At 36.4% G+C, this 27,730-nt stretch overlaps 1 protein-coding gene and 1 long non-coding RNA gene across 2 annotated transcripts; one reads left to right on the forward strand and one right to left on the reverse strand.

Annotated features, from left to right (window-relative positions):
* Positions 1–173: 173 nt before the first annotated feature.
* ipo8 (importin 8) lies at positions 174–27,644 on the reverse strand. The gene is given in 24 exon segments (XM_052554602.1): positions 174–826; positions 1,533–1,662; positions 3,447–3,652; positions 4,137–4,357; positions 5,147–5,242; positions 5,348–5,445; positions 5,681–5,806; positions 6,173–6,239; positions 6,991–7,116; positions 7,148–7,257; positions 8,183–8,348; positions 9,390–9,479; positions 9,572–9,688; positions 9,957–9,969; positions 10,495–10,649; positions 10,721–10,855; positions 10,943–11,027; positions 11,968–12,062; positions 12,231–12,320; positions 12,406–12,562; positions 13,352–13,510; positions 13,589–13,745; positions 13,883–13,964; positions 27,420–27,644. Coding segments are annotated over 24 exon segments (2,766 nt in total). The 5' UTR covers positions 27,504–27,644; the 3' UTR covers positions 174–825.
* On the forward strand, positions 16,142–18,722 carry LOC127956721 (uncharacterized). Its single transcript, XR_008153624.1, has 3 exons — positions 16,142–16,248; positions 16,366–16,645; positions 17,329–18,722. It is a non-coding gene; the product is annotated as an uncharacterized LOC127956721 (long non-coding RNA).
* Positions 27,645–27,730: the final 86 nt, after the last annotated feature.

Consider the following 27,730-nt stretch of genomic DNA (forward strand, 5'->3'; position numbering starts at 1 on the left):
AAAATGTATAATATAATTTCTTCAAGTTCTCCTTTGATTTTGGGATGAAATACGATTCGGTTAAATATGCTAAATAATATGATCCGGAAAATATACACAAATCAATGATTACATGACTACATAACCATAAAAAAATAATAAAAAAATAATAATAATAAAAAACTGCAAATCAATAGTGTTATATTAACTTTAATAATTTCAGTTAATTCTGAAAACAGACTGTTAGAAAAACAAACTCTGAAACATACAAACATATGACCGCTATAAACATCGTCCTTCTGACATCTAGTCAGTGTACGTGATCTGTTCGGGCAGAAAAATACCTACGTATCTCTGAAGGCACTGACCAACACGACAAATCCCTCCATCTGTGTGTCAGTCTGAAGCTGTGTCGGTCTGTCTGTCTCTCTCTCTCACCTGCTTGTCCCAACATGTCTCACCTCACTGCCTTGCTCGGGTTTCTTACTTACTCATTGCAAATTACCTATACACACACACACACACACACACACACACACACCCATCTGCACACATACACAAACACCCATAATTCTGTACAGATGCACAGACACACACAGCTTAGGAAAGGGGTGACCCAGAGTAACCTCTTCGACTTCACTGGTGCTTTTCTGACCAGTTTTGATGAGGTCTCAGTATTCCTATTTAGAGTCATGGATCTGAAGAGCTTGCTTTGGGTCCTGGGTTAAAGATCCCATCCATCCTGACCGAGATGTCTCTAGTCTCCAGAGGTTAAGCTGTTTCCGATGTCAGGTCTCAGATCCAAATCTAAAGTGTCAGGTATCTCCGACCTGCAACTGGAACATCTCTGCAGAGAGATGAACATTATTTTAAGTGCTTGAAGTAACAACAGCAGTCATCAGACAGATAAATAATGTAATGTGAATGTTAAATGCGCTAGAGTGACGACAAATGCTTTTAAATACTTCATCGGTGTCGCCGAGTACTACGCAAATGTTGCCGTTTTTGATTTTACACGCTGTCAATCATACACATCACCGTTTCGATTAATGTCCCGTCCATTAGAGAGGTCAATATCATAAATCATATATAGACGCGAGAATTAATAGTGCTTTCACTGTATGTTACTTTTATATTGTCACAATAAAATATTTAGAAAAACATCCTTAAAAACGTATCATGGTTTGCACAAAATATTGGTAATGATAAGAAATGTTACTTGAGCAGCAAATTAGCATGAAGGATCATGTGACACGGAAGACTGAAGAAATGATGCTGAAAATTCTACTTTGCCTCACGGGAATAAATAACATTTTAAAATAGAACACTGTTTAAATTGTAATAATATTTCACAATATTACTGTATTTTTGATCAAACAAATGCAGCCTTGGGAAGCATAAGAGACGTCCTACAGAAATATTATTAATAATTACCGACCTTAAACTTTAAACAGTAGTGTATACAGAATATTTGTACAAGATAAACATGCTTTCCGTGGAGTCTTAAAGCAGTTAACACTCATGTGCTGCTTCTAGTTAGTATCCACACTTACCAGTGTCCCTTGACTCCTGCGCTCCTCCTCTGCTGGGCAAGGTTATAGATCTCCTGCAGTTGTTTCCTCTGTTTTTCGCTTAGAGGTGACGTGAGGGACTGATACCAGCCTGCATCTGAACTCTGAACTCCTGCAACAGCAAATGTTTCCAATTACTGGTGCTGCACTTATGGACAATTGCTGAACATCAATTTATGTTGGTGTTTAAATAAATTATCAATATAAAATGTTTTTTCCTTTTGCAAAGAAAAAATGATGCATGTGATTTTAATGACCATGTTAATTAAGAAACTACACAGAATATTATTAATTAAAAAAATGAATTTGCCAAACTATAGGATCATTTCAAATGAACGAAGTAAAAAAAGATGATTAAAGATTGTGGAAAATGTGAAAATCTATCCCACAGATAGATAAATAAATGAATAAAAGGAATCACTTCTGGAAAACAGACATGATGAATTTCTAAACTCAGAGTAAGTGAGGAGGAGGGGCTTGGTGATGTAGTCTGGATCTTGTTGAAGTAAAGGTCACTTCTAAAAATAGACATTTCCAGTGTTTGAATCTCAAACTACCGGTCCCAACAGAACAAAGCGAAAAAAGCCTTTGTCGATGATCTACAAGAAACATTTTGGAATGTATAAATTGTTGGTTTTAACATGAAAGAAAAACTACATGCAAATGTGTATATTTTTCATCATAGTATAAATTACACCAAATTACGATTATTAGTTTGTCACAAACCAAAGTATACACTGGAAGAAACAAAGGTGGTAAAAGAAGATAATTTGAAGAATGTTGGGAACCAAACAGTTGCTGGTAGCCATCAATTTCCATAGTACTTTATTTCCCTTACTATATACTTAAGTCAACTTCTTATTTGCTAACATTCTTCAAAATATCATCTTTTATGTTAAAAATGAAGTGTGAATGATAACTAAACTTTTTTTATTTGAATCTAAATTGCTACATCATTTGTTCACCCTCAAGTTACTCCAAAAATGCTGAACACAAAAGAAGGCATTTTGAAGATTGTGGGCAACCGAGCAGTTTCTGCCCCCCACTGAATTCCACAGGGGTTTTGTTCTATACTTTGGAAGTCAATGGGGACCAGAAACTGCATGGTTGCCAACATTTTTCAAAACATTCATACAGGTGTGGAACAACTTGAGAATGAGTAAATGATGACAAAAGTTTAATTTTGAGGTAAACTATCCTCAAAATTATATATACAGATTTATACTTAAATGCAATACTGCATAGTTGCCTCTTCAACCTAGACACTGAGAGCCTACTGGATCATGAAGGGTCATGAAGAATCTGTTTAATTCATCAGAGTCAAGTGCTGAAACCCAAAGGTTCAGAATCATGTTAAACTAACATGCACAAGTCGTTCCTCCATTTCCCATGTCTCCGGGGTCCTGTTAGAGCGATGCAATCAGTTCTCAGTCGTCCGTAAACCCTGATGACTAAAGACCAACCTGAAGCTATATATGCCAGAAATAGTACTTCCTGTGCAGGGACTAAGTTTACCTGAGGTGAAGTGAGACAAGGACTTGATGAAAATGTGAGATTAATATAACTATACAGACCACCAAACAACAGCAACAACAAACACTGCACTCCGTAGGTCACCAAATACATAATTATATTCTATTTGCCGTGTTCTTTTGTTAAAACAGCTATTTTATACATAATTAAAAGAAATTTGTTACACTAGTCAAGGTTTTTTGCAACAAAACATCTCCTGACTCTCCTGTGACCCCTGTTTAATTAGAGCAATTGCTATGGTACCTCTAAGGGTTCTATATATGTAAATGAGGTCATTTACATATGGAAGTCTTAAAGGTACAGGCAATAAACACTCTGCAAGTGAAATGCTTAAAAACGTCTCTCAGTCACACACAATCTCACCATTCTCTTCCTCGTCTGTGCCTTGAGCTCTGGCGAGCTGCTCCGGTTTGTTGAGCTCTCGGGACGCATAGATGTGCTTAAAACCCAGGAAGAGGAGGAGGATAGAGGGAACGATCTGACCTGCAACTTCCTCCAGGACTGCAGGGCGGCTGGGCAGCTCCGTCAAAACACTCAGCCCAATGATGCACATCCTACAATCATGTAGTCTGTGGGAGACAACAATAAGCAACAACAAGCAATCATACACTTTAATTAAATATGTAGTTTGATCAAAAACAATCAATCCGTGATTGTTCAATCAGAATGCAAAAATGAGTGTGAATCAGAATTGAATTGTAATCTGAATTGAAATGTTTCTGGGAGTACTCCACACATACTGAGAGTTAATATGTTTAGAATTCATACTAAAAAGATGGCAGTTATTATTTCAAACTATGTATCCAGTAGTTATATAATTCTATTTCCTCAAATTCAAAATTCAAATTCAGTACCACAATTGAAATTCCGGAATTTAACGGAAACTTTAAACAATTCCAAAGTTAGATTTAAACAGTGTACATCCCTGTCAGGAACAGCTGCATATCAGCATAAATACAGATAAATGTGTTTCATCTAAATCAATCTCTGTTAATGAAGTGCATGTGACCTTCTGAACCAAATGTAAGGCATTTCCTGAGCAAGCAGCCTTACCCTAAGAAGAGCTCGGTGTCGTTCATCCATTGGTTGATGAACTGCGCTGTGATTGGCTCTGGGCTGTGTGGGAAGCGGATGTTCTCCAGTGTGTGTATCAGTAGAGTGGGGCTGTAGTACAGAGCTGCGATCACCACCTGTAGACAAATGGTGCGGAGCTCGGTGGACTTCACACCTCGCGTTAACCGCTCCAACACGGCCTCCACAAACAAAGGGATACACTAATAAACACACAAAGGCACCAGATTTGATGTTACATCAATGTGCACATTTGATATTGCTCATTAAACCAGTAATACACACCATTAATCAATTAAACCATACTGATCATGGCTATTATAGTTTCTTTAAACTAAAACCATTTAAGACATTTCTGGTTATTGAAATGAAACCTATACATATATAAAACAGTTAAAGCACTAAAATTATTAACTATAAAAAATAAATAAATAAACCACAACTGAACAAGAACTGAAACATATATTAAAATCCAATATAATTTATTATTACCTTTAGAAAAAAAGGACACAAACTAAATCAAAGCACTGCTAAAAATGACAAAAATAAAACCAATTTGTATGAAAAACTTAATCCAATCTAAACTAAAAATTGTAAATATTGCCTTGGCAACAAACTGAAATAAATTTAATTTGAACCACTATAATTACAAACTATGAATGAATAAATAAATGAATAACTAAATGAATGAATGAACTAAACTAAGTTTAATTAAGAAATATATTTTTATTTACTTTAAAATGACACAAAAAGTCATACAAAAAAAATATCTATTATATATCTATATATATAGAGAAAGAGAGAGAGAGAGAGAGAGAAGAAAAAGGGACATAGAAACTAATTAAAAAAAAAGGTAAAAAAAAGTGTTATTTTTGTGTGTGTATATAAAGAACACACACACAAAAATAACACTGGTCCTGACACACAAAATTAACATATGTCAAAACCCACCTAAGTTTGCATATACATATCAACCTCCACACACAACTTACCTGGTCAATGCCACGTCCACGACACTGTAATATAATAACCTCTAAAAGTTTGGCAGCATGGCATTCTGGGTCTTCCACAGCATTACTAGTTAGGACCTGGGGGATGAGGGGTCAAAAGTTCAAATGTCGAATGCATATAGAAGAATGACATAAAATACCCTTTAAATGGAATAATGTAATAGAGGAAATGCATAATGAGACCTTTTTGCACATGGTGTAAATGACCTCCAGGTATTTGGGGTCTGACAGCAGTATATTTGTGTCCACAGTAACATAATTGTGCAAGAGGGGCATCATATCTGCATCAACAAGGAAATAAATCACATCATTAACCAAGTTCTCAATATCGCCACAATCATTTTCAAATAACTCACGTAAATTCGCACATCCATCATCTTAATGACGCTTTCAACCTCGTTCAATCATGACATGATTTATAGTTTAAGGTGGAGCGGAGATATCAAGTCTGTGCTTGGCTCTTGGCTGTGTTTTACACCACAGGTGAAGTATCTGAGCTCCATGTGTGTCTGAGACCTGTGAAGTAGTCAAAGCAGTCGTGCTGGAAGACGTTGTACAAGACCCCCAACAGCCGCCACATCTGAGGGGAGATGGAATAACAGGTGAGTCCAAACGCCAGCGACAAGACCTCCTTATAAAACTCTGAAAAAGACAGAGAGAATGTGACCGATCGCTTCTGAAACAGAGACATTATGTTTTGAGGACAGTCAAAAGGATATATATTTTGCGGTATTAAAAATGAATGATATTGAAATTTTAATTCCAAGCTCCACCAAGTGGTCAAATGGTGCATTTTTAAGCGGTGTTCATACTGACAGCTTCAGAAGGTTACCATATCTCTTCTGTTTTCACTCCAATCATATCACTTTATTTATCAATGATGTCTTTAACATTTTTTTTAATGTTATTAATGAAATGTCACTAAAACGTTTTATATTAATGCAAAAATCCATAAAAAAATCATCTTGAAGTCGAAAAAAGTGTCACACACACACACACCTGCCATACCTATGATGGGTTTGTGGAGAATAAGACCGATCACCTGCAGGCATATTCCCTCCAGCTGTTGACTGATCTACGATTGATAGAAACAGAGAAACCTCATTTCTGTTTTCAGAAATATCACAACATGTTCAAACTAAGTTTGATGTAATTTAAAGAGATCTTTCAGCCAAACATGATCATTCTCATCAAGCCTATTTTCGAACAAATAATTCAGAGCAGTTTTGTGAACTGGATAAACTTACTCAATTAAAAGACATGAGTCAAAAGAACTATTTGTTCATGAATCTGACATTTCAGTCCGTTCCTTGTACAAAGTTAGTGCATGACTTAAAAAAACATGGAAAAAATGCAGTTCATTCACTTTCATTATATGGAAACAAGCAGCAAGGATATTTTTTCATATAAATATTATATTTGTATTCAAGAGTATATAATATTTTTACATAATTCTGAAATACGTGCAACAATTTTATTTAAAAAATAATTTCAATCAAAAATGAATCCAATGGATAACTGACTTTTTTGGAATACTTAAAGGCACTCTGGACCCTCAACAAAATGATAATAATAAATAAAAAATAAAATAAAATATTTTTGCAAGCTGATATACCAGCAATGAATATTATCATTTAAAATTTTGGGGTCAATAAGATTTTTAACCTATAATATTTTAAATGTTATCATGTAGACTAATTAAATATATCAATCAGTCCATGCTGAATAAAAGGATATATTTACTTCCCAAATATATCGGAAAATATAAATAAATATATATCGTTTTCTTCTCATGCTAAAACCTCATGAAAAAGGCATGTCCAGACCTCTTTTCGGTCCCCCATGATTGTGAGGATAATGTCTATGGTGCTGAGGGTACCCAGAGCCATCTCAGACTTATATTCACTTTCCTCGTATTCTTCACTCTGGATAATCTTGCTGAAGATCTCCGCCTGTGCACAAAAACCTCATTTAGCATGCAACCGTCTCCTTACTGAATGCTAAACTGAGAAGACGAGTACAGTACCAGGTTCTGATGATGTGCAGCAGCTCCTGCATCACAGGCTTGATGAAGGGCTGGATGTAGACCTTAGCTGCACTCACACAACACACAAAGGGCAGAAAGAGGGAAGATATATGCAAGTACTGGACAGGCAGACATTAATTTAAATAGGTTAATCCAATTGTTTCTTAAACCAATTACAGAGAGTCAACTAATTTAATTTAGCAAAATTAATTTGCTGCATATTAAGTGCATTAGTGTTCTGCATTTTGTTCTTAAACGGAAGCAGGCGTATTTATTTTCCTTCTGTTTGCGTCTTGATAAGCCTGCATACTTTTATTTCATTTAATCTTCTCATTCTGTCGGTTAATCAGTAACACTGTCCAGAAATGACCTTAAACACCCTAGAAACTACATTTAAATGCCCTAGCAATCCAGTCAAAGCGACTACCCTGAAAGGCTCAAGCAGAATCTACAGCAGCAACATAATAGCAGAACACACCAGCAAAATTCTGCTATTAATTCCTGACCTTTATGTCATTCCAAAACCTTCGTTCTTCTTCGGAACACAAATTAAGATATTTTGATGAAATCCGAGAGCTTTCTGACCCTCCATTTATTTGAAGTCAATGAATCACATCTTAATACTACTGAAATATTGGCCTACTGGCGATTTTACCGCCCAGCACTAAGATCCTGGATAGTATTGAGATATAATTTTTTGTCAATATAGCAAGGTTTTAGCAACACCCTAACAACCAGCCCACAGACCGTCGCAAAGGCCTAGCAACTACTTAAAAGCCACTTAGCAACACCATAGCAGCAACCTCACAAACTACATCCCTCAGAACTTCACCTCACTCCATAAACAGAAGTATTCAACTAAAAATGTGTATCACCAATTTAAACTTCCAGTCAAGGCCTCACCAAAACAACATTCAGAGACTGAGTCGTAGTACTTTTCCAGTTTCAAAGTGTTTCCCTTTCAGTGTGTGTGTGTGTGTGTGAGATCAGACCTTGCTCCTGATTCCTGATGAGAGTCTGCAGTGCAAAGGCTGCCTCCACTTTGACAGGCATCTCCTTGTCCTCCACTAGGTTCTGTTTGACCAGCTCCAAAGCGTTCTTCAGGACCAGCTCATTATGGAAACTCAAAGGACTGAACGTGTGCAGCACCCAGCACGACTGTGCACACACACACACACACACACACCACAGAAAGACCAGAATCATGCCACCATGAAAACCAGTGATGCTTTGAAGGACTCTTGACAGATGCAGTTTTGATAGCCAAAGCTCTGTGCAAAATATCCTTTCAAATTCAAAAAGTCGTGGGTTGTTAGAGCAAATAGTTTGTCATGCCCACCAGAAATGGACTATAGACTAGGAGCACAGAACATTAATAGGGTAAAAGACAGATAGCCAACAAATAACCATGCTAATTAACAACTTCTATTGCTGAAAACTGTTATAGTACCCACAAAAAAAAGAGACAAAGTATGCATTATAAAAGCATTTTTTCACAGAAGGCCATTTGAAATTTGACAGTAATTGTCCTGAAATTTATTGTTGGAGATTTTGTAAAGAACGCGGTGCTCTGATGGCTTAAACAGCGGCGCTTTAGAGGACTGAATTTGGAGACAATTGTATGAAATGCTTTTATTGTGCTGACAGTCTAATAATTAGTAATCAAGCCAAAAACGCTTTCTGAAAAGATCTTAACATTTTATTTAAGAAGACTTTAAATGTAAAGAGAAACTCAATAACTGACTAATTTGCTGTTCGGATGATAAGTTGACTATCCTGACTAAATCCTATCCTAAACCTATAACAAATTTAATAAAAAAAAATATTAATTGAAATAAAATACTTAAAATATTAAATAAAATATTCGATGAAATAAAATAAGTTAAACAATAATTTAAGAACTAAAACTATGAAATAAAACTAAAACTAAAAAAACTGAAGAATTAAAAACATTAAAAGAAATTAATAAAAAATATATTTAATGCTTTTAAATAGCAATAAAACTAATCAACGTATACAAATAAAATAAAAAAAACACTAATCCCTACTGAATAGTTATACAGTAAGCCATGTAAGGGTTTTTATTTTTCACCATATTTTCAAGTGCTTTGGCGTTATGAGGTTTATTTGATTGAGTTATACAGTAACATTTAATAATGTCATCTGGGAGTTAATGGTTGGCAGTAAACACTCACTCACCCGGGCCCTTAAGTAGCCCAGATTAGAGTTGATCAGAGGAAACACATAGTTTTGTAACATGAGCTCCGTCAGGCCCCTTTACACTGGGTTCTGCAGAAAGATAAGCACATGCAGGAACACTAATGCAGAAAGCACGTAATTAAACTGGGAGCACAGAGAAGATCTTGCTAATTAAATCGAACCTTTATCAAGGGTAGAGCCAAGGTACCGATCATATACAGCGCCCCGTACTTCCTGCGGGGGTCAGCATTGGGATCCATGAGGATCTGATGGCAAAACTCCATCATCTGAGGCAAGACCTGAGAAGGACATCAAAAATAACGAGAGCACAAACCCACAGGCGATGACAGAACCCATTTACCCCCTAAAATGTGCAACTGAATCATGCGTGACCTGTAAAAAACAGCACCTGCAATGAAATACAATGGTTATGTCACTCTGAATCCTTCCCTTGAAAGCTTCTTCCCTCCAGTATCTCTAGCAAGTAATTGTGATCAGATCTGAGTCTGGAGTGTTTCAATGGAATGTAAGCTCTGGAGTTAAAGAGCGATCTGAGGGTGGACTCACCTCCTTCCTCTTCCTTCTCTCTCAACCACAGAGATCAGCCAATCAGATCATTACACAATCAAAAACAACAGCTTCTATTCCTGGATTCACTGACAGAGGAAATGAACTCCAGAGTTTGCGAAACAAACAGAAACCCTGAAATGAGTGCGATGGTGTTGTCTTTAATAAACTTTAATGGCCAAAAGAGAAGAGAAAATCTAGTTGAAAAAAGTAAATACTACATGAATACATTAAAAACAATAAAATAAATAAATAATCATGCATTTAAAAAATAAAAAATACCATTTATTTTCCAAGTCATCAATATATTAAATATATTATGCATAGATACTTTTGAGTTATGATGAAAAAAAAAAAAAAAAAAAAAATTGACTGAAAATTTGAAAAACTAAATTTCCCAGCTGGAATGTTATAATGCTAGAGATTTTAAATCAGAAAACATCTCCCTGTTTACACCCTCTCCTCTTCATAAATTGGACAATATGAGAAATTAGTGCAATGACACAATCTTTAAAGAACTTAATGGCAACAAAAGCACATTAAGAGTTACCGTACAAAGAGATAAGGTCAAAAAAATTATAAAGCTCACTGACTAAATTTAACTCGGATGTACTCATATGGATCTTCCTGCCATAGTCTTTCATCTTCATCTTTATAGCACATCAGAGGAAACACCACCTCCTGAGTTATAGTCTGCAGAGACAGAGATATTACGCTGTATGGAAGTCATCATTTATATGAAGTCATGTGACGCTGGATCCCACCTGCATGTGCGGTTTCATCTGTCTCCATGTGAGTGAGTGTGAGACGCACTGAGTCATGTAGCTCAGCGTCTGCTGGAGGACACGAGGACTCACGTACTGTCTCTGTCTGTGCTGATCCATCAGTTTCAACAAGACCTGCAAGAAAAACAGCAGCTCGATCTTATAGATAACATGAAAAAACTATCACTGTACAATGGGACCACACACAATGTCTGCTCAGACCTGCTGGATTCCCACAGCGTATGTCTTCAAGAAAAAGTCAGCAAACTCGACATATTCCTTCGTCACATTTCCTGGACTGCTATATCTGACAACAGAAAATCAGCACAATTCAATTAATATAATGTAACATAACATAATGTAACATAATAGTTACTGAGATTATACCAAATCTACCACTAATACACAAATGTATTATACAACAATATAATTCTAAGTAATTGAATACAAAGTTTTTGTTAGTTATCCAAATATCAAAGAATATAACTCTAATACACAAAAATATAATACACAGAAATATACTACTACTACTAATATATAAAAAATAATAGTATTATTTGAATATTACATTAATAGTATATGCATTATGCATCAATAACATTCAGTTATTATGACAAGAAATACAATAAAAATTCAAAATATAAAAAAAGAATACATATTGTACAAAAAAAGTTTTTGCTTTTAAAATGTATGTAAATGATCATCCAAAATATACAATAATTATATAAGAAATAATAATATAATATAATACAAGACATTATGATTATACAAAATGCATGGCTAAAACACAGAATATTATATTTTGCCAAACAATACAATTAATGTACAAAATGTACTAATATTAGAAGTTATTGTGATCACACAAAATATACCACTAATATTAAAAAAAACACACATAAATATACTACTACTAATAATAATAATAGTAACTGAAATATTAAAAAAATAATAGTAATATTTCAATACTAAATTAATGATATAATAATAATAATAAAAATAAAGTTATTGTGATCATTTAAAATAAACATACAAAATATACAAACATAAAATGTTATACACAAATTATTTTGGTTTAAAAACGTAATGTAAATAATCATGCAAAATTATCAATTAATATATAAGAAATATAATATAATTGCATTATTTAAACTATATTAATTACTGGGTGCTGCTCTGTTTTATGTCTGCTATTGTGAGATCAATAAAGTGCCCACAAATGAGGCTTGTGTTCTGGCTTGTTTAATCACCTCTCAGACATTCTCGTGATGATGTGCAGAGCCCATTTCTTGCATTTCTACCAGATCAGTTCTGGCCGATCGTCCTCATCAGCTTCCAGAGTTTCCTGAAATTCATTCAGCATAAAGTCATGGAATCATATTTACCAATAATGACTAAATGACTGAATGAAGGATGCATTTATATAGAGCTTTATTGTGTATTGTTGCACACCCAAAGTGCTTTACTAGTGTGCAATAAGACCTTAACTGTAGATAAAGCATTGCAAACTTACTGCAGGGACGTCCCGATCGACAACTGTCTGCAGGATCTCCATTCAGTAGGTCATGACTGTGTTACTGATCAGCTGTAGTGGAAGGGAATACTGCAGACACAAACACAAACAGGGACTTAGCACTGACCTGCTGGGACTAACCTGGTACACCAATGAAAGAAATGTTCAAACACACCTGTACAGGTGCATGGAAGATCTTTAGGATTTGCTTCTGGATCAGAACTGAGATGAAGGTGGCACCAGACAGGATTTGAGTGATGAGTTGCTGGAGCCGAGGCAAGAAGATCTGCATCGCAGCCAGTAGGGGGTCCCTCTCCTCAGCCTTCTTAAACCTGACCACCACAGAACCATAATGATCAACTTCCATACCAATTTCTATTTAACCTCTCATTTAAAACATAGTTCTGAAAATTTGCTTAACTTCAGGCCAACCGAGTTGAAAATGAGTTCCTTCATCAGAACAGATTTGGAAAAATATAGCATTACATAGCTATGCTCTGCAGTGAATGGGTGCCATCAGAATGAGAGCCCAAACTGGTGATATAAACATCACAGTTGCAAAAGAGCTGCGTATTTATAAAACCAAAACCATTATTAATTTTCATTATTATTATTTTAGCTAACATCTATCCATAATATTGCTTTGTACAGTGAAAAAGTAGTCTAATCTGGATCAGGAGAGAAATATGCACAGATCAAAACAGTTTAAAACAAATATATGTTGGTAAATTTTGAAGTGAGAGGGAAACAGGGAATTAACTTTTTCAATTGAGGAAGTGTTATTATGGATTATGAACTTGTATTCTAGCTATAAATATAGTAGTTGTATTTTGCTTCACATACACTGATGGACTGGAGTCATGTGGATAACTGCAATGTTTTTATCAACTGTTTGAACTCTCATTCCGACGGCACCCATTCACTGCCAAGGATTAATTTCCCCAAATATGTTCTGGTGAAAAAACAAACTTGTCTACATCTTGGATGGCCTGAGGATAGTGAAATATTAGTGAAATATTCGTTGAACCTTGATTGAAGGTTGAAAGTTATGACATTAGCAAATGGTGAAACACCACAGGTAAGGAACTTCAAGAGAGACCAAAAACTTGTGGTCCACTCACTCGTAGTTTTTGACGAGTTGATAAAGAGCGAGCAGACTCCCGTACCAGCTCCCACCGTTCTGTGACTGCAGGTACAGGTTAATTTTGTCCACTACACCCGTCCACCGTCCAGGAAAGTCGTGTTTTATTATGGCAAGCAAATATACTGTCAGCTGAGCCCTGCCAACCAACAAAATAAAAAAGTCATTTTCAAGTAATAACACCTGCAAAGATCACATACTGGCACAACTGACTCACCTTATGGACTCTGGACAGCGAATAATGGCCTCCACCATGTTTTCTCAGATCTGTCCGCGATCATTTTCATGGATGTTGAAAGGAAATGCCACCTCTCCCAATGTGGTCTCTCGATCCTGCCAGTACTGACTCACCATGTTCTTCAAGTAGAAGGCAGCTAGAGCAAGAACATAATGACTATTTCATCCAATCAGAATGCACATGTCTCAGTTCAGATTCACTCAGCTCAATCAATTAGTATTTTCTTAAAGTACAAAAAGCATCAAAACGCTAAAGGATGAGAAAAGCTCTTACCTGCCTGTCGCACAGGAAACTCCACCTGCTCCGAAACGATGATCTGCAGCAGAGTTGGGGCGAAGTTGATGATCTTGTAGGACTGAAAAATAAAAACATTTAAAATTCATTCTGGATTCATGCGTCACTGTTCTCAGTTTTTTTTTCTCAGGATCAATAAAAATGGTGACCCAGTATAGCACCAAAAAATGTTACATTATCACACAAAATTTATGCTACCTGTAGCCAATAACTAGATTTAGAATGATGAAATTTCAATAAATTCTGCCTTTTTACAAATATAACAAACAAACAACCAACAGGATGTCAAAACTGAACTGGAATAATGAAACTAATTGAACTAAAAAATAAAAAAAATTAATTATAATTAGTGTGTTAATTTAAAAAACACAGATTTTGTATGCAGCCACATCCGCTCTTCTAAACACACATACGAGTTCATCTGGAAGAGAAATTACTTTACATGGAGTGCTTTATTTGCAAAGAGTGTGGATTGCACTGAATTGCATCAGTGGTCTGTAGCAATGGCTTTACATGCAGCAGAATCAGGACACAATGAAAAACGTCACATCACAGTATAACAACTAGAAACTTTGTTGTAGTGCACATTACACATTATTCATAGGGGATTTATTGGATTTATTCCCTCTCTGGAATCAAACCTAAACCAAGTCAGATCTTACAGCACAGGACACAAATATTATTATAATTTAGTCGGTTGTCAGAAGAGGACCGCATCTGCATATACTGTTGGACACTAATGCATTGCAACTAGTTAGTTCAACCATCGAAAGAGTAAACAAAGATAAACTCAGGGCTCTCAAGTCTCACGCATTGGGCGTGAGACTCACGCATTTCAACCTGTTCACACGCTCACACGCCACACCTTGTATTTCTTATGGCAAGCCAAAAGGGTCAGAATTACGCCTAGATTAAACGCGTTTGCATACAAAACGCCGTTTTTTACGGCGTTTAAAACGGTATTAGCGCCGTCAAATACGCCGTCCTTATAGCAGACGCCGTAAAAAACGCGCGTAAACCGTAAAAAACGCCGCAAAAAACGGCGTTTTAGTGTTTGTAAAAAGCGCCGCTTTTAACGCCGTCGGCTTGCCACAGGACGCCGTAAAAAACGCCGTTCTGAATGCACAAAAGCGCGCGTTATTTACGGCGTTTTCCTTGTAGTATAATGAGCCACGCCCGCTGATTTCCACAGCCAGTAATAATGAAATGTTCTCACCCAATCAATGATGACCTGACTCAGACCAGACTAGTTTACATCCGAGTTCGATTGTTATTTTAATCACTCGATTGGTTGGTTGGTTGATATGAAGATGGCCAGGAGAATCTTTATTTTGCGTTGTCAGCAGAAGCTGAACAATTGCACTCGACAGCTGACAGAAGATTCTGGTGTACTACAATCAACTTTAGTGAGGTAAGGATTGCTTTGTTTCAGATTATATAAAACATGGGCGCTGTCCTGCAACCATTTTTCTCCAACCGCAATTAAACACACCTGATTCAGCTAATCAAGCCCTCAACAGCATACTGGAAACTTCTAGTCCGGTGTATTGCAAGTTGAGCTAAACTCTGCAGGACAGTGATCTTCTACGACTGAGTTAAGACACTCCTGTTTCTGAACCTTGGATTTGTGTGCTGTCTTTAGCACTAAGTTGAATGTTCTTATTCTATTCTTAATTATCTCTTTTATTATATTGCTGAACATTTTGCATCCTGAAAATTCAGTACTTATAAGTGGCTTTCTTTTTTTTTAAGGCTAGAAACAATGTAGAGAAGCATTGAATGGGCGAGAGGAAGGCTGATCACTGCATCAGAAGCAGACGAGTTACTCCAAGATCTCAATGAATATATAGCAGAGGTACAAAAGCATAGGCAGCATGGACAACAAGGTAAGTAATTTCTAAACTATTTGTCTTCTCTTTAAACCTTCTAGCTATAGCTTTCAAATTGTCTGTCTAGCAGGTTCTAAGTATAAAAGATCCCATATTAACTTTTTAGTGAAGATTAATTAAAATGGTGAACTGAATTTATTACATTAGCCATTCTGAATAGATTATCTCTGATGAGATTGTCTCATCACTTTAAAAATCTTAGTACATTTTAAAATCCTTTTTTTTTTCTTTTGGCCTAATATTGTATAAACTATTGTGGCCTAAAGCAGATCATAGATTTACAATAATTTATTGTTGCAGCCAGTTCCAGTTATCAGGCTCCACTATGATCCAGGTGCACCCCATTACAGCATCACCAGAGAGCAACTTTCCTTTCTAAGGACATGTGGTTTTAGTCTTCCTTCAATAGCAGAGATTCTGCAAGTGTCTCTGGCTACCGTCAAACGCCGCATGGAAGTAAGTTTGGTTTTAGAAGTAGCTTTTTATGACTTGTCATGCATGAAAAGAGCATTTAGAATGAATTGTTCAAAATTAGTTTAAGCAATAATACTTATGTTTACATGTTTGTTCCAGGAGATTCCATTTGAATCGCTCTCTGACTTAATCTGAAATAACCGATGTAGATCACAGACATTGTGGATGGAAATGACCAGCTGGGATCGGAGGCTGTCAGGGCACAGTTACGGGCAGGTGGAAATCGTGTACAAAGACACAGAGTACGCAGGAGCTTGGTTCAAATTAACCCAATTGCAGCAGCACTACGGGACATGTCACAAAGACCACACAGAAGGTTGTACAGTGTTGCTGGTCCAAACTCCCTGTGGCACCTAGATGGCAACCACAAATTGATAAGGTAGATATCAGATTTTTTTTTTTTTTTTTTTAATTCACGTGGTAACAACCCTATTATGACTAATTGAATCAAATTAAATTTAAGAAAAGGGAAAATATTATTTGTTAAGGTACCAGCACAATAACACGCACAGCAAGATATCCTCTAATTATCATTAACAATAAAACCTCAGAAAGTATTGATGTAATTTTGTCAATATTGCACACCCCTAGTTTTTATCCTTTCAAAGAGATTTTTAACTAAATAAAATTGTGTATGATTGAACGGATGAAACCGTCATAGATTGTCACTGGCAAAAGGGATACATTAACCTCATGATTCTGCCCCTTCTAAGGCTAAGGAAAAGCATTGCAGTGGCAATGACAGGGTTTTGTGAGTACTGCATAAACTAAAGAGTTTCTGGAAAAAAAAATGTTTGGATTTGGCTGTTTTTGCAGCAAATGACAATCAAATGTTAAAGGGATTGTTCACTCAAATGAAATTCGTCACATTTAATCACCCTTAATTTGTTCAACACTTGTATGAGTTTCTTCCCTTGATCACAAAAGAATACACTAAAAAGAATGCTGGTAGCCATTGACTTCCATAGTATAAATACTATGACTTTGAAAGTTGACTTGTCTTTTAATGTCTTTTTTATATTTATTTATTTATTTAAAAGCCATTTTTCTCTTATGTTTTAGATGGAGAATTGTCATTCATGGTGTTATAGATGGCTACAGTCATCTCATAGTCTTTCTCCATGCCTCAAACAACAACCACAGCAGCACTGTAATGCCTTCTAGGGTCAGAACAGACCATGGAGGAGAAAACCATGATGTCTGTGTGATGTTGAACATTTTCAGGGGCTCAGAGAGAGGCAGCACAATAAGAGGCAGGAGCGTTCACAACTAAAGAATTGAGAGGCTCTGGGGTGACATGTGGCGGGGATTGACTAATGTATATTACAATCTCTTTCACTTCCTGGAGGCTGAAGGTATCTCTGACATAGACAAAGAAATGCACATATGGGGCTCTTCACTTTGTCTATGTGCCGAGGATCAACAGGTGTTTATCAGCCTTTACTCAACAGTGGAACAACCATGGGCTGAGAACAGAACAACACCAGACACCCATGCAGATATTTGTTCGAGGCTGCCTGGAACAACAAGGACAGCGAACCACTGCAATGGAAGAGATCTTTGGCAGAACAGCTGGACCAGCAGATGAACCTGTTCTTCAGGCACCGGCAGCAGAATCAAGCTTGCAGGAGGCACCAGTGTTTGACTGGCCAGAGGGAGTAGCTGTTCCTCAAAGTGACTTCACATTGGAGAGTGCTGCCTTAGAGCAACTTGTTGCACAAATTAATCCACTTGGTGGTTCAAGGGGACAACTCTAAGTGGATGTCCTTCAAAACATTTTTTCTCTTTTGATGTCTCTGAATCCCCAACATTAAAGAAAAATAAATGGTTATTTCTGTAATCACAGATTATGGTCACCACTGACTAATTATATGGACACTGAATTTTTGGTGAGCCAACCACTGAAGTTTGTCGTGGGTGTGGATAGATCCACTTGAAGTTATATTTTGAGTAGCTGTTACAATATTTAAGTATGGTTAAAGGGTTAGCTCACCCAAAAATGAAATTTGTCATTAATTACTCACCCTCATGTTGCCCCAAACCTGTAAGACCTTTGTTTGTCCTCAGAACACAAATTAAGACATTTCTGGTAAAATCCAAGGATGATCCACATAAGCAGCAACGGTACTGCATCTTTTGAGGTCCAGAAGGGTATTAAAAGCCATTGATAGTGTTTCAACATTAATATTATAAAGTGACGTGAATAGTTTTGGTGCGCAAAAACAAAACAACTTTTTCAACTATCTAGTGAAGGACGATCTCTGAACAATAATTCACGAAGCTTCAATTCTTTATGAATCTTGTTTAGAATTAATCTCATATTTCATCTAAAATATCTATCATTTGTGTTCTGAGGACTAACGAAAGTCTTACAGGTTTGGTACATTATGAGGGTGAGTAATTAATGACAGAAATTTCATTTTTGGGTGAACTAACCATTTAGGATGGCGTGAAATTTTAAAGAAAATAGCATGTTCACCATTTGAAACTTGAAAATAAAAGTTTCTATTTCCCACATTAAGTGTCCTCTGATTTACTTGTACATCACCAGAAAATATTTACCGGAATTGTCATTTAAAAATGTAAAAATACTTTTTTGGATTATTAAAAATTATTTTTTATATTTCATAAGAACATCCATTTTATATAAAATACTAAAGGTATACTTGAGTTATTAAAGCCAACATTCCTCTCATCTTCTGTAGTTCTTGCATTCCTTGGTGCAGGGGCTGGGCAGGTGGGTTTAAACGCCTCTATTTCATCTGTCAATCACATTAAATACTCAGTGATTTGTTTACAAAGATATGAACAGTAACATTTTACTTAAAGGTATAGTTTGTCCAAAAATGAAAATTCTCTCATTTACTCTCAACCCTCATAAAATTCATTTGTTCTGCTGAACACACCACATTTGAAAATGTCAGAAACCAAACTAAACAGATCTTATTCCTCCATAGTACTTATGTTTCCTACTATGGCAGTCAAAGGGGGATGAGATCTGTTTGTTAAATGACATTATTTCAAATGTCTTGTGTTGAGCAGAACAAAGGAATTTATACAGGTCTATAAAAACCTGTATAGAAGGGTTTAGAATAAATGATGTGAGAATTTTTCATTTTTGGGTGAACCATCCCTTTAATCATTCAGGATTATTGAATATGACAAAATTAGTGCAGGGGTGTCCAAACTCTGTCCTGGATAGCCACTGTTCTGCAGAGTTTACCTCCAACTTACCACAACACAACTGCCTGGAAATTTCCTGTAGGTCTAAAAACCTTGATTAGTTGGATCAGGTGTGTTTAATTGGGGTTGGAGCTAAACTCTCAGGACAGTGTCCCTCCAGGAGCAGGATTGGACAGCCCTGGCTTAGTGACTTTAAAATGTTAATTAAGTTTTAGAACACTTAGCCTACACCTTCCCAAAGCCAAGAGATCCTTTTAGGGCAAGGATTTTAATTTAATTAGGCAGTTTAAATTAGTTTAAATTAGTGTATATTACATAGCTACTATTCTGGATTGACTTCAGTCTTTGTTAAAATGTATCTATCCTTAAAGTTCTGTGTAAGTCAAAAAATGTTCTTTAGCGACTATTTGAAGTTAGACTCTTCTCATTTTAAATTTCTTCTTAATTAAGGCTACTACTACCTTGCCAAATTTTATAATCACAAATGTAAATTTTCAAAGAAGAGAGGTTAGAGTAAGACATTAAATCATTAATTCAAATGGCTGATTCATTCAATGAGGAATAAAGTGAATCATTTAATACCAAAGGCTGCTGTTGCTTGAAGAGGACATTGTTCTGCTGTGGCTTTGTTTGGACTCTTTTTGTCAAAATAGAGCAAAATGAGAAAATAGTTACAATTTTAGTTACTATTAATAGTAAACTCGCTCAAAATACCGTACTTGTTATATTGATTCAGTTCAATAAACATTTGCAAAGGTCCTGCTATTAGGAAAAACCCTCTTCCTCGTGTTTTAATTAACTGTATGTCATAAAATAAATTATATTGCAATTATTTACGAACAACATTTATTTTAAATGCTAAGCCTATAACTTATTTAAAGCAAAACTAAAATCTGAACTTTCTCCTCTCATTTCCATGAGTTAATCGTGACATAGTGTAACATTTGGTTGATAAACTATATACCTATTTATTATGTAAATAATGCCTTTTACTTCTCTTGTGTACTTCTTTGTACTAACGAAGCATTTATTTCATATTAGTATATTACCCTTGTGATTACTCACTGGAGTAATCTAGATACCGTTTTTTGAGTGGCTAGTATGATCCAGCAGTTCACTTCTGGGCTGAACTCCTGTGGCCAGTTGTGGGAGGTGGTGGTTAATAATTTGCTTTTTTAGCAAAAGTGCCAAGTGTTATGACCAAGAGGAGCCTACCTGAAGGATTCCATATGCTTCAACCTGTGCCCTGACTCTCTACCTGCCAAGAGGTGTGTCAGAAGAAGAGGAATTCAGGGAATTAATGCTCCTTGCAATAAAAGGATCTCTCGGATTTGGGAAGGTATAAGCGTCACCTTTTTTTTTTCTTTTTTTTTTTTTTTTCTTTCAGCTCTGTAAAAAATTGTGGGGCAAGATCTGAATGTATTTGACTGTTAAATAATAAATCAGAAAACAAATTTGGTGTAGAAACTTGGCACTTTTATTTCACCAACATTCCAGAAGACCTAAACACAGACATTGATTCACATGACCTAAAATTAAAATGACTACTACAACATCTTAACATATTTACATATTAAAATAATGACTATTAAAGTCATTGCCACAAGCAGCACTTATTTGGGTCTATAAAAATGTAACTTCTTATAAAAATGTAACTTTCCCAAAAAAAAAAATTTGTATGTTTTGGGGACAGTTTTTTTTTTTTTGGAGTCAAGAAATAAAAACATGAAAGTAATAATGTATAACGGGACATACTCTAAACAAACTTGAAAAGGTTAGGTCTATGTTTTGTCCATTTAATGAAAGTGAACCAGTTTCATTTGTTGGCCCAGCTCTTCTGCCAAATATTTTTTGCATAATTTATTGCATAATAAGTTGGATCCTTGATGACTCTACAAGGGGAAAGAATAAATGTTTTACTGAGAAGTTCTTAAAAAGCATGAATTCATTTTATACCATTTCTTTAAACCAGTGGTTCTCAAACTTTTTATACCAACCACTTCAGAAAATATTTGGCTCTCCAAGCAGCACCATAATGAGCAACATTACATTTCAGCAGCGTAGGCCTAACTATTCAGCTACAGCTCTGCACAGTTTTACACGAGGCAGTTTTATTTATTGTTGTCAGCCACTTCAACATTGTAAATACACAGTTTGAGCATTAACACTGTACTGTGCTTACATACCGGTAAATGAAAAAAAATGATTGAATTAAAATGTGTTGTACCAAAAGTGAAATAAAAACTGTACTGTACTTAGATGTAAAACAACAACAACACAACCCAAAAAACAACTTTACTCAAATAAAGATCAAATTAAAATTTATTAACGTTCATTAATGTTTCATTTAGTGATTCCTCTTCGTAGCACTAGAGGGAGCCTGAGTACCACTAGTGCTACTCGCACCACACTTTGAGAACCACTACTTTAAACAATCTTTAATTCATTTAAATTGTACTGACATTTGCGATTATCCAGAAAACACGAACAGAGTATCACGACTCAGATTTGCTCAAAATAAAAATGTAACAGGCAAATATAAAATAATGTGGCACCGACCGAGCAGTTTTAATGAGCAGCATTACAATTGGCCGATTGGAAAACCGTTCATACGTACTGGCTGTAGGAATCAGTGGGCGTGGCTCATTATACTATTAGCAAAACGCCGTAACGCGTTCTCTGTGCAACCAAAACGACGTTTTTTACGCCGTCATATGGCAACATGAACGGCGTAAAAAACGGCGTTTTCATACACACTAAAACGCCGTCAAATACGGCGTCACTGGCGTATTTTCGCACGTTTTTTACGGCGTTGTGACGTATTTTGCGGCGCAGATACTGTTTAAAACTCTGTATTTGCAGAATATTTATTTATTTTTTGTTGTTGTTTAGAACTTACTTAATTTAGTTATTTAATTTATTTTGTTGTGGAGGCAGCATCTTTATTGTCAGTTTAAGTTTTTAATCTAATAGATTTGTTTTATTTTTATTTAAATTTTTATTTTATTTCATTTGAGCCTTTAAAAAGTTTTAGCTAACAATATAGCAGTACTGACATGCACATGCAATTGTTTTATGTCAACCACATGCACTTCTCTCTGCTGTTAAAAAAAATGTTTTTTTATATTTTATTTATTTGAGTGACAAACGGTTTGATTTTATAATTATTAGACTATTATTATTGTTGTTGTTATTTCGTTTTGTTTGAGAAACGGAAAAATTAAATTAAGCTAGATGTTTTTTTCGTGGGTAAAAACAAATAAGCAAATAAACTATTCTTTAATATTTCTTTCACATGCGTGGGCGGCGTTAGGCCCATTTTTAGTCTGATTATTATATATTATTGACTATACATTGTTATCTTTACCTTAGCCGTGCGTCGCATCGAATCTTTGGGCATGGGGTATATTCCAGGCTTTAAGGAATAGGCTGCGCTGAGCGTGGGTGTGAGGCGAGGACAATGCAGATAAGAAGCCCAGACGCCACCGACCCTAGAAGTGCAGTGTTGCTCTTTATATGAGATCTATATTTGCAAGAAATATAGTCGCAACAGCCAAACAATATGAAGAAACGATGTGACTAAATTGCAGAGCTGTATCAGATGAACTCTTATTCTGCTTTAGGACAGGCAGTGAAGACAGGCTGAGTTGAAAAGTGGCGTTTCAGGGCCGCTCACGCACAAATGCATAAGCTCATTTTTATCCACAAACAAAAAAATACGAAAAATATAGCTTCATTTTCGTTTTTCCGTTTTTCAGACAGAACGAAATATTAATAATAGTGATGTAATAATAATAAAATCAAACTGTCACTCCTCTTTTTTTCTTTTTGTAACTGGTTTGATTTGATCATGTCATATCCTCTTGGTCTGAATGCAGTTATTGGATAGAATATTGTAGTAAGATTGACGTTAAGTATTGACGTTACAGTAAAAATATTACTATACATTTAAAACAGTGTATTCTTCGAATTTCAGTAGCGTGCAGATGCTCTTTTATGTCAGGACCACGGCGACAGCAGCTTGGACAATCGCTTCGCTTGCTCACATTATGTAATCTATAACTGGAAAATCATACTGTTTTTTATGAAATGTTGTTGAGAAAGAAATGTGTCGTTTTAAGGACGTAACATCTCGTTATTACGAGAAAATATGCCGTTTTAACTAAACAACTCATTATTATCATGAGAGCGGAAAAAAATGATATGTGTGAAAGCAATGCCTCAACGTATATTTGTTTGTTAAACAGCAAATCAACTCCCCTGTATACCAGAATCAGTTTGGAGCGGGGCTCGAACCAGCGGTTGTAGCGGTGTATAGTGGTCAAAAAGACTAGGACCATTGCCTCCAACTTCTGTAGCTGCACAGCTTTTACACACTCTCTGGTCGACTTCCGTTATCATGTATGATTTCTTGTATTGGAAATTAAATGACTCAAAGCTAATTGAATATTTCGAACCAGCACTTATGTATATACATAAAAGGTATTTGGGTAGTAAATGATATATAAACTAGGGTTTGTAATTGTTAAATAATTAACAGTTACATTCAAGTAGGATAAAGATGTGTAATCGGCCTATGTTCAATGTTTGTAGCGATTAAAATATATAAAAAGTTACTTAATATTCCTATCAGTTCACAGGCACTTCTTCCGCTTAAACGATCTGTGGTAAATTAGTCTGGTCTGAGTCAGGTCATCATTGATTGGGTGAGAACATTTCATTATTACTGGCTGTGGAAATCAGCGGGCGTGGCTCATTATACTACAAGGAAAACGCCGTAAATAACGCGCGCTTTTGTGCATTCAGAACGGCGTTTTTTACGGCGTCCTGTGGCAAGCCGACGGCGTTAAAAGCGGCGCTTTTTACAAACACTAAAACGCCGTTTTTTGCGGCGTTTTTTACGGTTTACGCGCGTTTTTTACGGCGTCTGCTATAAGGACGGCGTATTTGACGGCGCTAATACCGTTTTAAACGCCGTAAAAAACGGCGTTTTGTATGCAAACGCGTTTAATCTAGGCGTAATTCTGACCCTTTTGGCTTGCCATAATTTCTCACGCAGAGACATTACGAGGACAACGCCCACCAAGTTGCGGCGCTATTTTTTTAAACAGTGAAACAGGTAACGTAGAGGAATCAAGTGAGTTCCCCGAAGGCCCTGACACGCACCTGCTAATCGAATAAAAAAAATATAGCTACCGATCAGCCAATCAGAAAATAGCATTGCTGTATCCGGGTAAGATTTTTACAGGCTCGTGTGCAACACAGATCCAGACGCTCGCTGAAGTAGGTAACGTTACGGTTACAGACTTGTCAAGACAATGACACAGATTTTCACTATATGTTTTTTTTTATCAGTATATTAATTTAACATTTTTTAAAAACAGTCTAAGATATGTTTTGGTCTGATGGTTATTATGACCCCTACACGCACGCAATTTTGGCCATTATACGTGGTCGGCCGTAGCTTTTGTGCCTATTATTAGCCCACTATTATTTTTTTATTGCCAAAGTTACACGTTGAAGAGGATGCGGGGCTACTCTGACAGTTTTATATAAGAGACTTCTATAATAGGCCTATCCATAATACTTGTATGGCAGTATCCATAATAGTTTAAAAAAAAAAAAAATTTTTCTTTCCTTTTATTTTTACTGCACCTCATCCTGGTCCCCATTTTCAAAACGTTTTGCCTAGGCTATTTCATTATATTTTATCCAATGTATAATATTGATTATTGCATTCGTCTATTTCAAAGATGTCAGGGAAGAGGCAAAGGAGCAATCTTTCATGCTTTGTTCTAAAAGATCTGGGCCCGTATTCATAAAGAATCTTAATGCAAAAAGTAGTTCCTAGTGACAAAATTCTAAGAAAATTCTTAGAAATGTGGGCGTTTACTTTTAAAATTAAAGAAAAAAATCCTAGTAAAGAAAAAAGTAATTCAGAAAGCATCTTATCCCTTAAAAGAGGTCTTAAGGTAAAATTTGTTATGAGCACAGACGAGGACTTTTAAGAGGCTTAAGAGTTTCTTTAGCAGAGGAGAAAATGGCAGAAAGATGAAGAGGCAGAAGAAATGTGTTGCAGACAATGGATGACAATGAGTTAATAAGACGGTATAGATTATATAATAATTTAATATAATATAATTTAATATATAAATTAAAGTAATCACTACATTACAATATTTGGCAACTGGGAACATGCAACAATGCAATAGTGATGATTTGGGTCTGTCACAACCTTCTGTAAGCAGAGTGATCACACAAACAATTACAGCACTTTCAGAACATCTTATTGTGTCGCAGTTCATTTCGTTTCCACTGGACATTCCCACCTTGCAAGCTCAAAAAAACTGCATTTATGAATATAGCAGGTTTATAGGTGCGCACAAGCAGGGGGAATGAAACGTTAATAGTTTGTGCTATACGCTCCCATGTCTGCTTCTTGTGCCTTGCTGTGACACCCGGCCCACATTTTCCTTTAAGAATGGCCTTGTGTTCATCCACTAACTGGGCTAACAGTAAACACTGTTCCTCTGTCCAGTTTGGCTTTCTCGCTCTTCTTGGCTTTGATTCCATGTTTGATACATTAAAACCAACACTCAAACCGCCACTTAAATAGGACAGCAATCACTGTAATTGGAAAGAGTGGAACAATTTTTATCATTCTAAGCCAATCAAATACCTTATAGGAAATTAAAAGCATGGTAAATAAAAAAATAGAATTCATATACACACATATAATGTGTGTGTGTGTGTTTGTGTGTGAGAGAGAGAGAGAGAGAGAGAGAGAACGGTCAAATAGGAAAAATTACGCATGTAAATTTAAAGTGAGGATTAGAATAGACCCTATACTTAAAATCACTCTTTTTTTTCCTTCTTGGACAACCAGCCAATCAGAGTCTTCAAAAGATTGTGTCATACATAGCAACCGGTTCAACCCCGCCTCCTCACTAAGATAAACGTTTTTGTCTTTTCCTTACTCAGAGTTGCTCTCAGATCGGTCCCGAATCGCTTTTAAGCTAAGACTCCTACGTAAAAGTTTTTAAGCTAAATTAAGAGTTTTCTGAGAGGATTCTTAGAATCTTTATGAATGCGGGCCCAGCTCCCTAAAAAGGTGGCTAGGTCAGAGGAGGAGGCTGTGGAGAATACAGTAGGGGAGGGATGGGTAGTAGAGGATGGGTGCATGGAAGAGACTGTGGAGGACCATAGAGGAAACAGTGGAGAACCCACTGGAAACAGGGAAAAAGAGATGGTTATGTAGAGCAGCCACCTGTAGGTGTTCCTTTAAGAAGGAGTGGTCAACCCGATCACCATTCATCACAATGGGAACCACCAGCTCTTTTTACTGGTGCTTAGTCTGCAGACAATATAACTCCTGTGTCCATCAAGGTGTGAGGGACATAAGCAGGGAGGCTTTATAAAATAGCTGCATTAGTGTTAGTGCTTGCTCATTCAAATACCTATGCTGAGAGGGTTTTCTCCATGGTGGGATTAAACAAGACCTAAACCAGGAACAGTTTAGCACTTGATGGAACTGTGAAAAATGGCTGGCCTGGAACCACAGTGATTCAAATGGGAGCCACCAACCCCTGGCCTCAAAACCAGCTACCAACACCTACTATAAACAGCACTGACCATTTTTTCTCTCTCTCTCTCTCACACACACACACAAATAAATGCTGAATTAAATAAATATTATTTTATTTGTAAGAATATGTGTCATTTATGAGATCAGACACCCGTCCCCATCAAACCCCTGCCGCCATCGCGACCGCGGGCAAAATCTCACTCTGAACTCAGTTCAAAACTTGAGAGCCCTGTAAACTAGTGACGCAGACAGAATGATTAAACATTGCCCTGCCTTATGCATTAAATCAGGCCTTAATTTAGCATATTCACTGAATGCAGTTCTGCTCTCATTGTCAGTGTTTCTGTTTCCTAAAGAAACAAACTTCTCTCGATGGGTCACTGACCTGGTTGAGCTCATTCTCAGCCGCTAGCCTGAGGTTTGGATCTATGGTGCCCTTCAGAGCCTGTATGATTCGATTGGGATCCATTAGGCCCGATTCATTTGAATAAACTTTGGACTATCGGACAGATGCGCGAACGACCCGAGAGAGATGTATCGGATTTTACCATGGGGATTGGATTTTACAGGCAGCCCTGCCCGAGTCTGCCGTCCAGCGACTGTCATCGTCGCAAAGAACAAAGCCCCACGCGAAAAATTAAAGGGACCTCTTTTTAAAATGTGATGTTGATATAAACGCATCTAAATTGTGGCACA

The sequence above is a fragment of the Carassius gibelio genome, chromosome B4 (genome assembly GCF_023724105.1).
Source record: "Carassius gibelio isolate Cgi1373 ecotype wild population from Czech Republic chromosome B4, carGib1.2-hapl.c, whole genome shotgun sequence".
In the NCBI taxonomy this organism is placed as follows: domain Eukaryota; kingdom Metazoa; phylum Chordata; class Actinopteri; order Cypriniformes; family Cyprinidae; genus Carassius; species Carassius gibelio.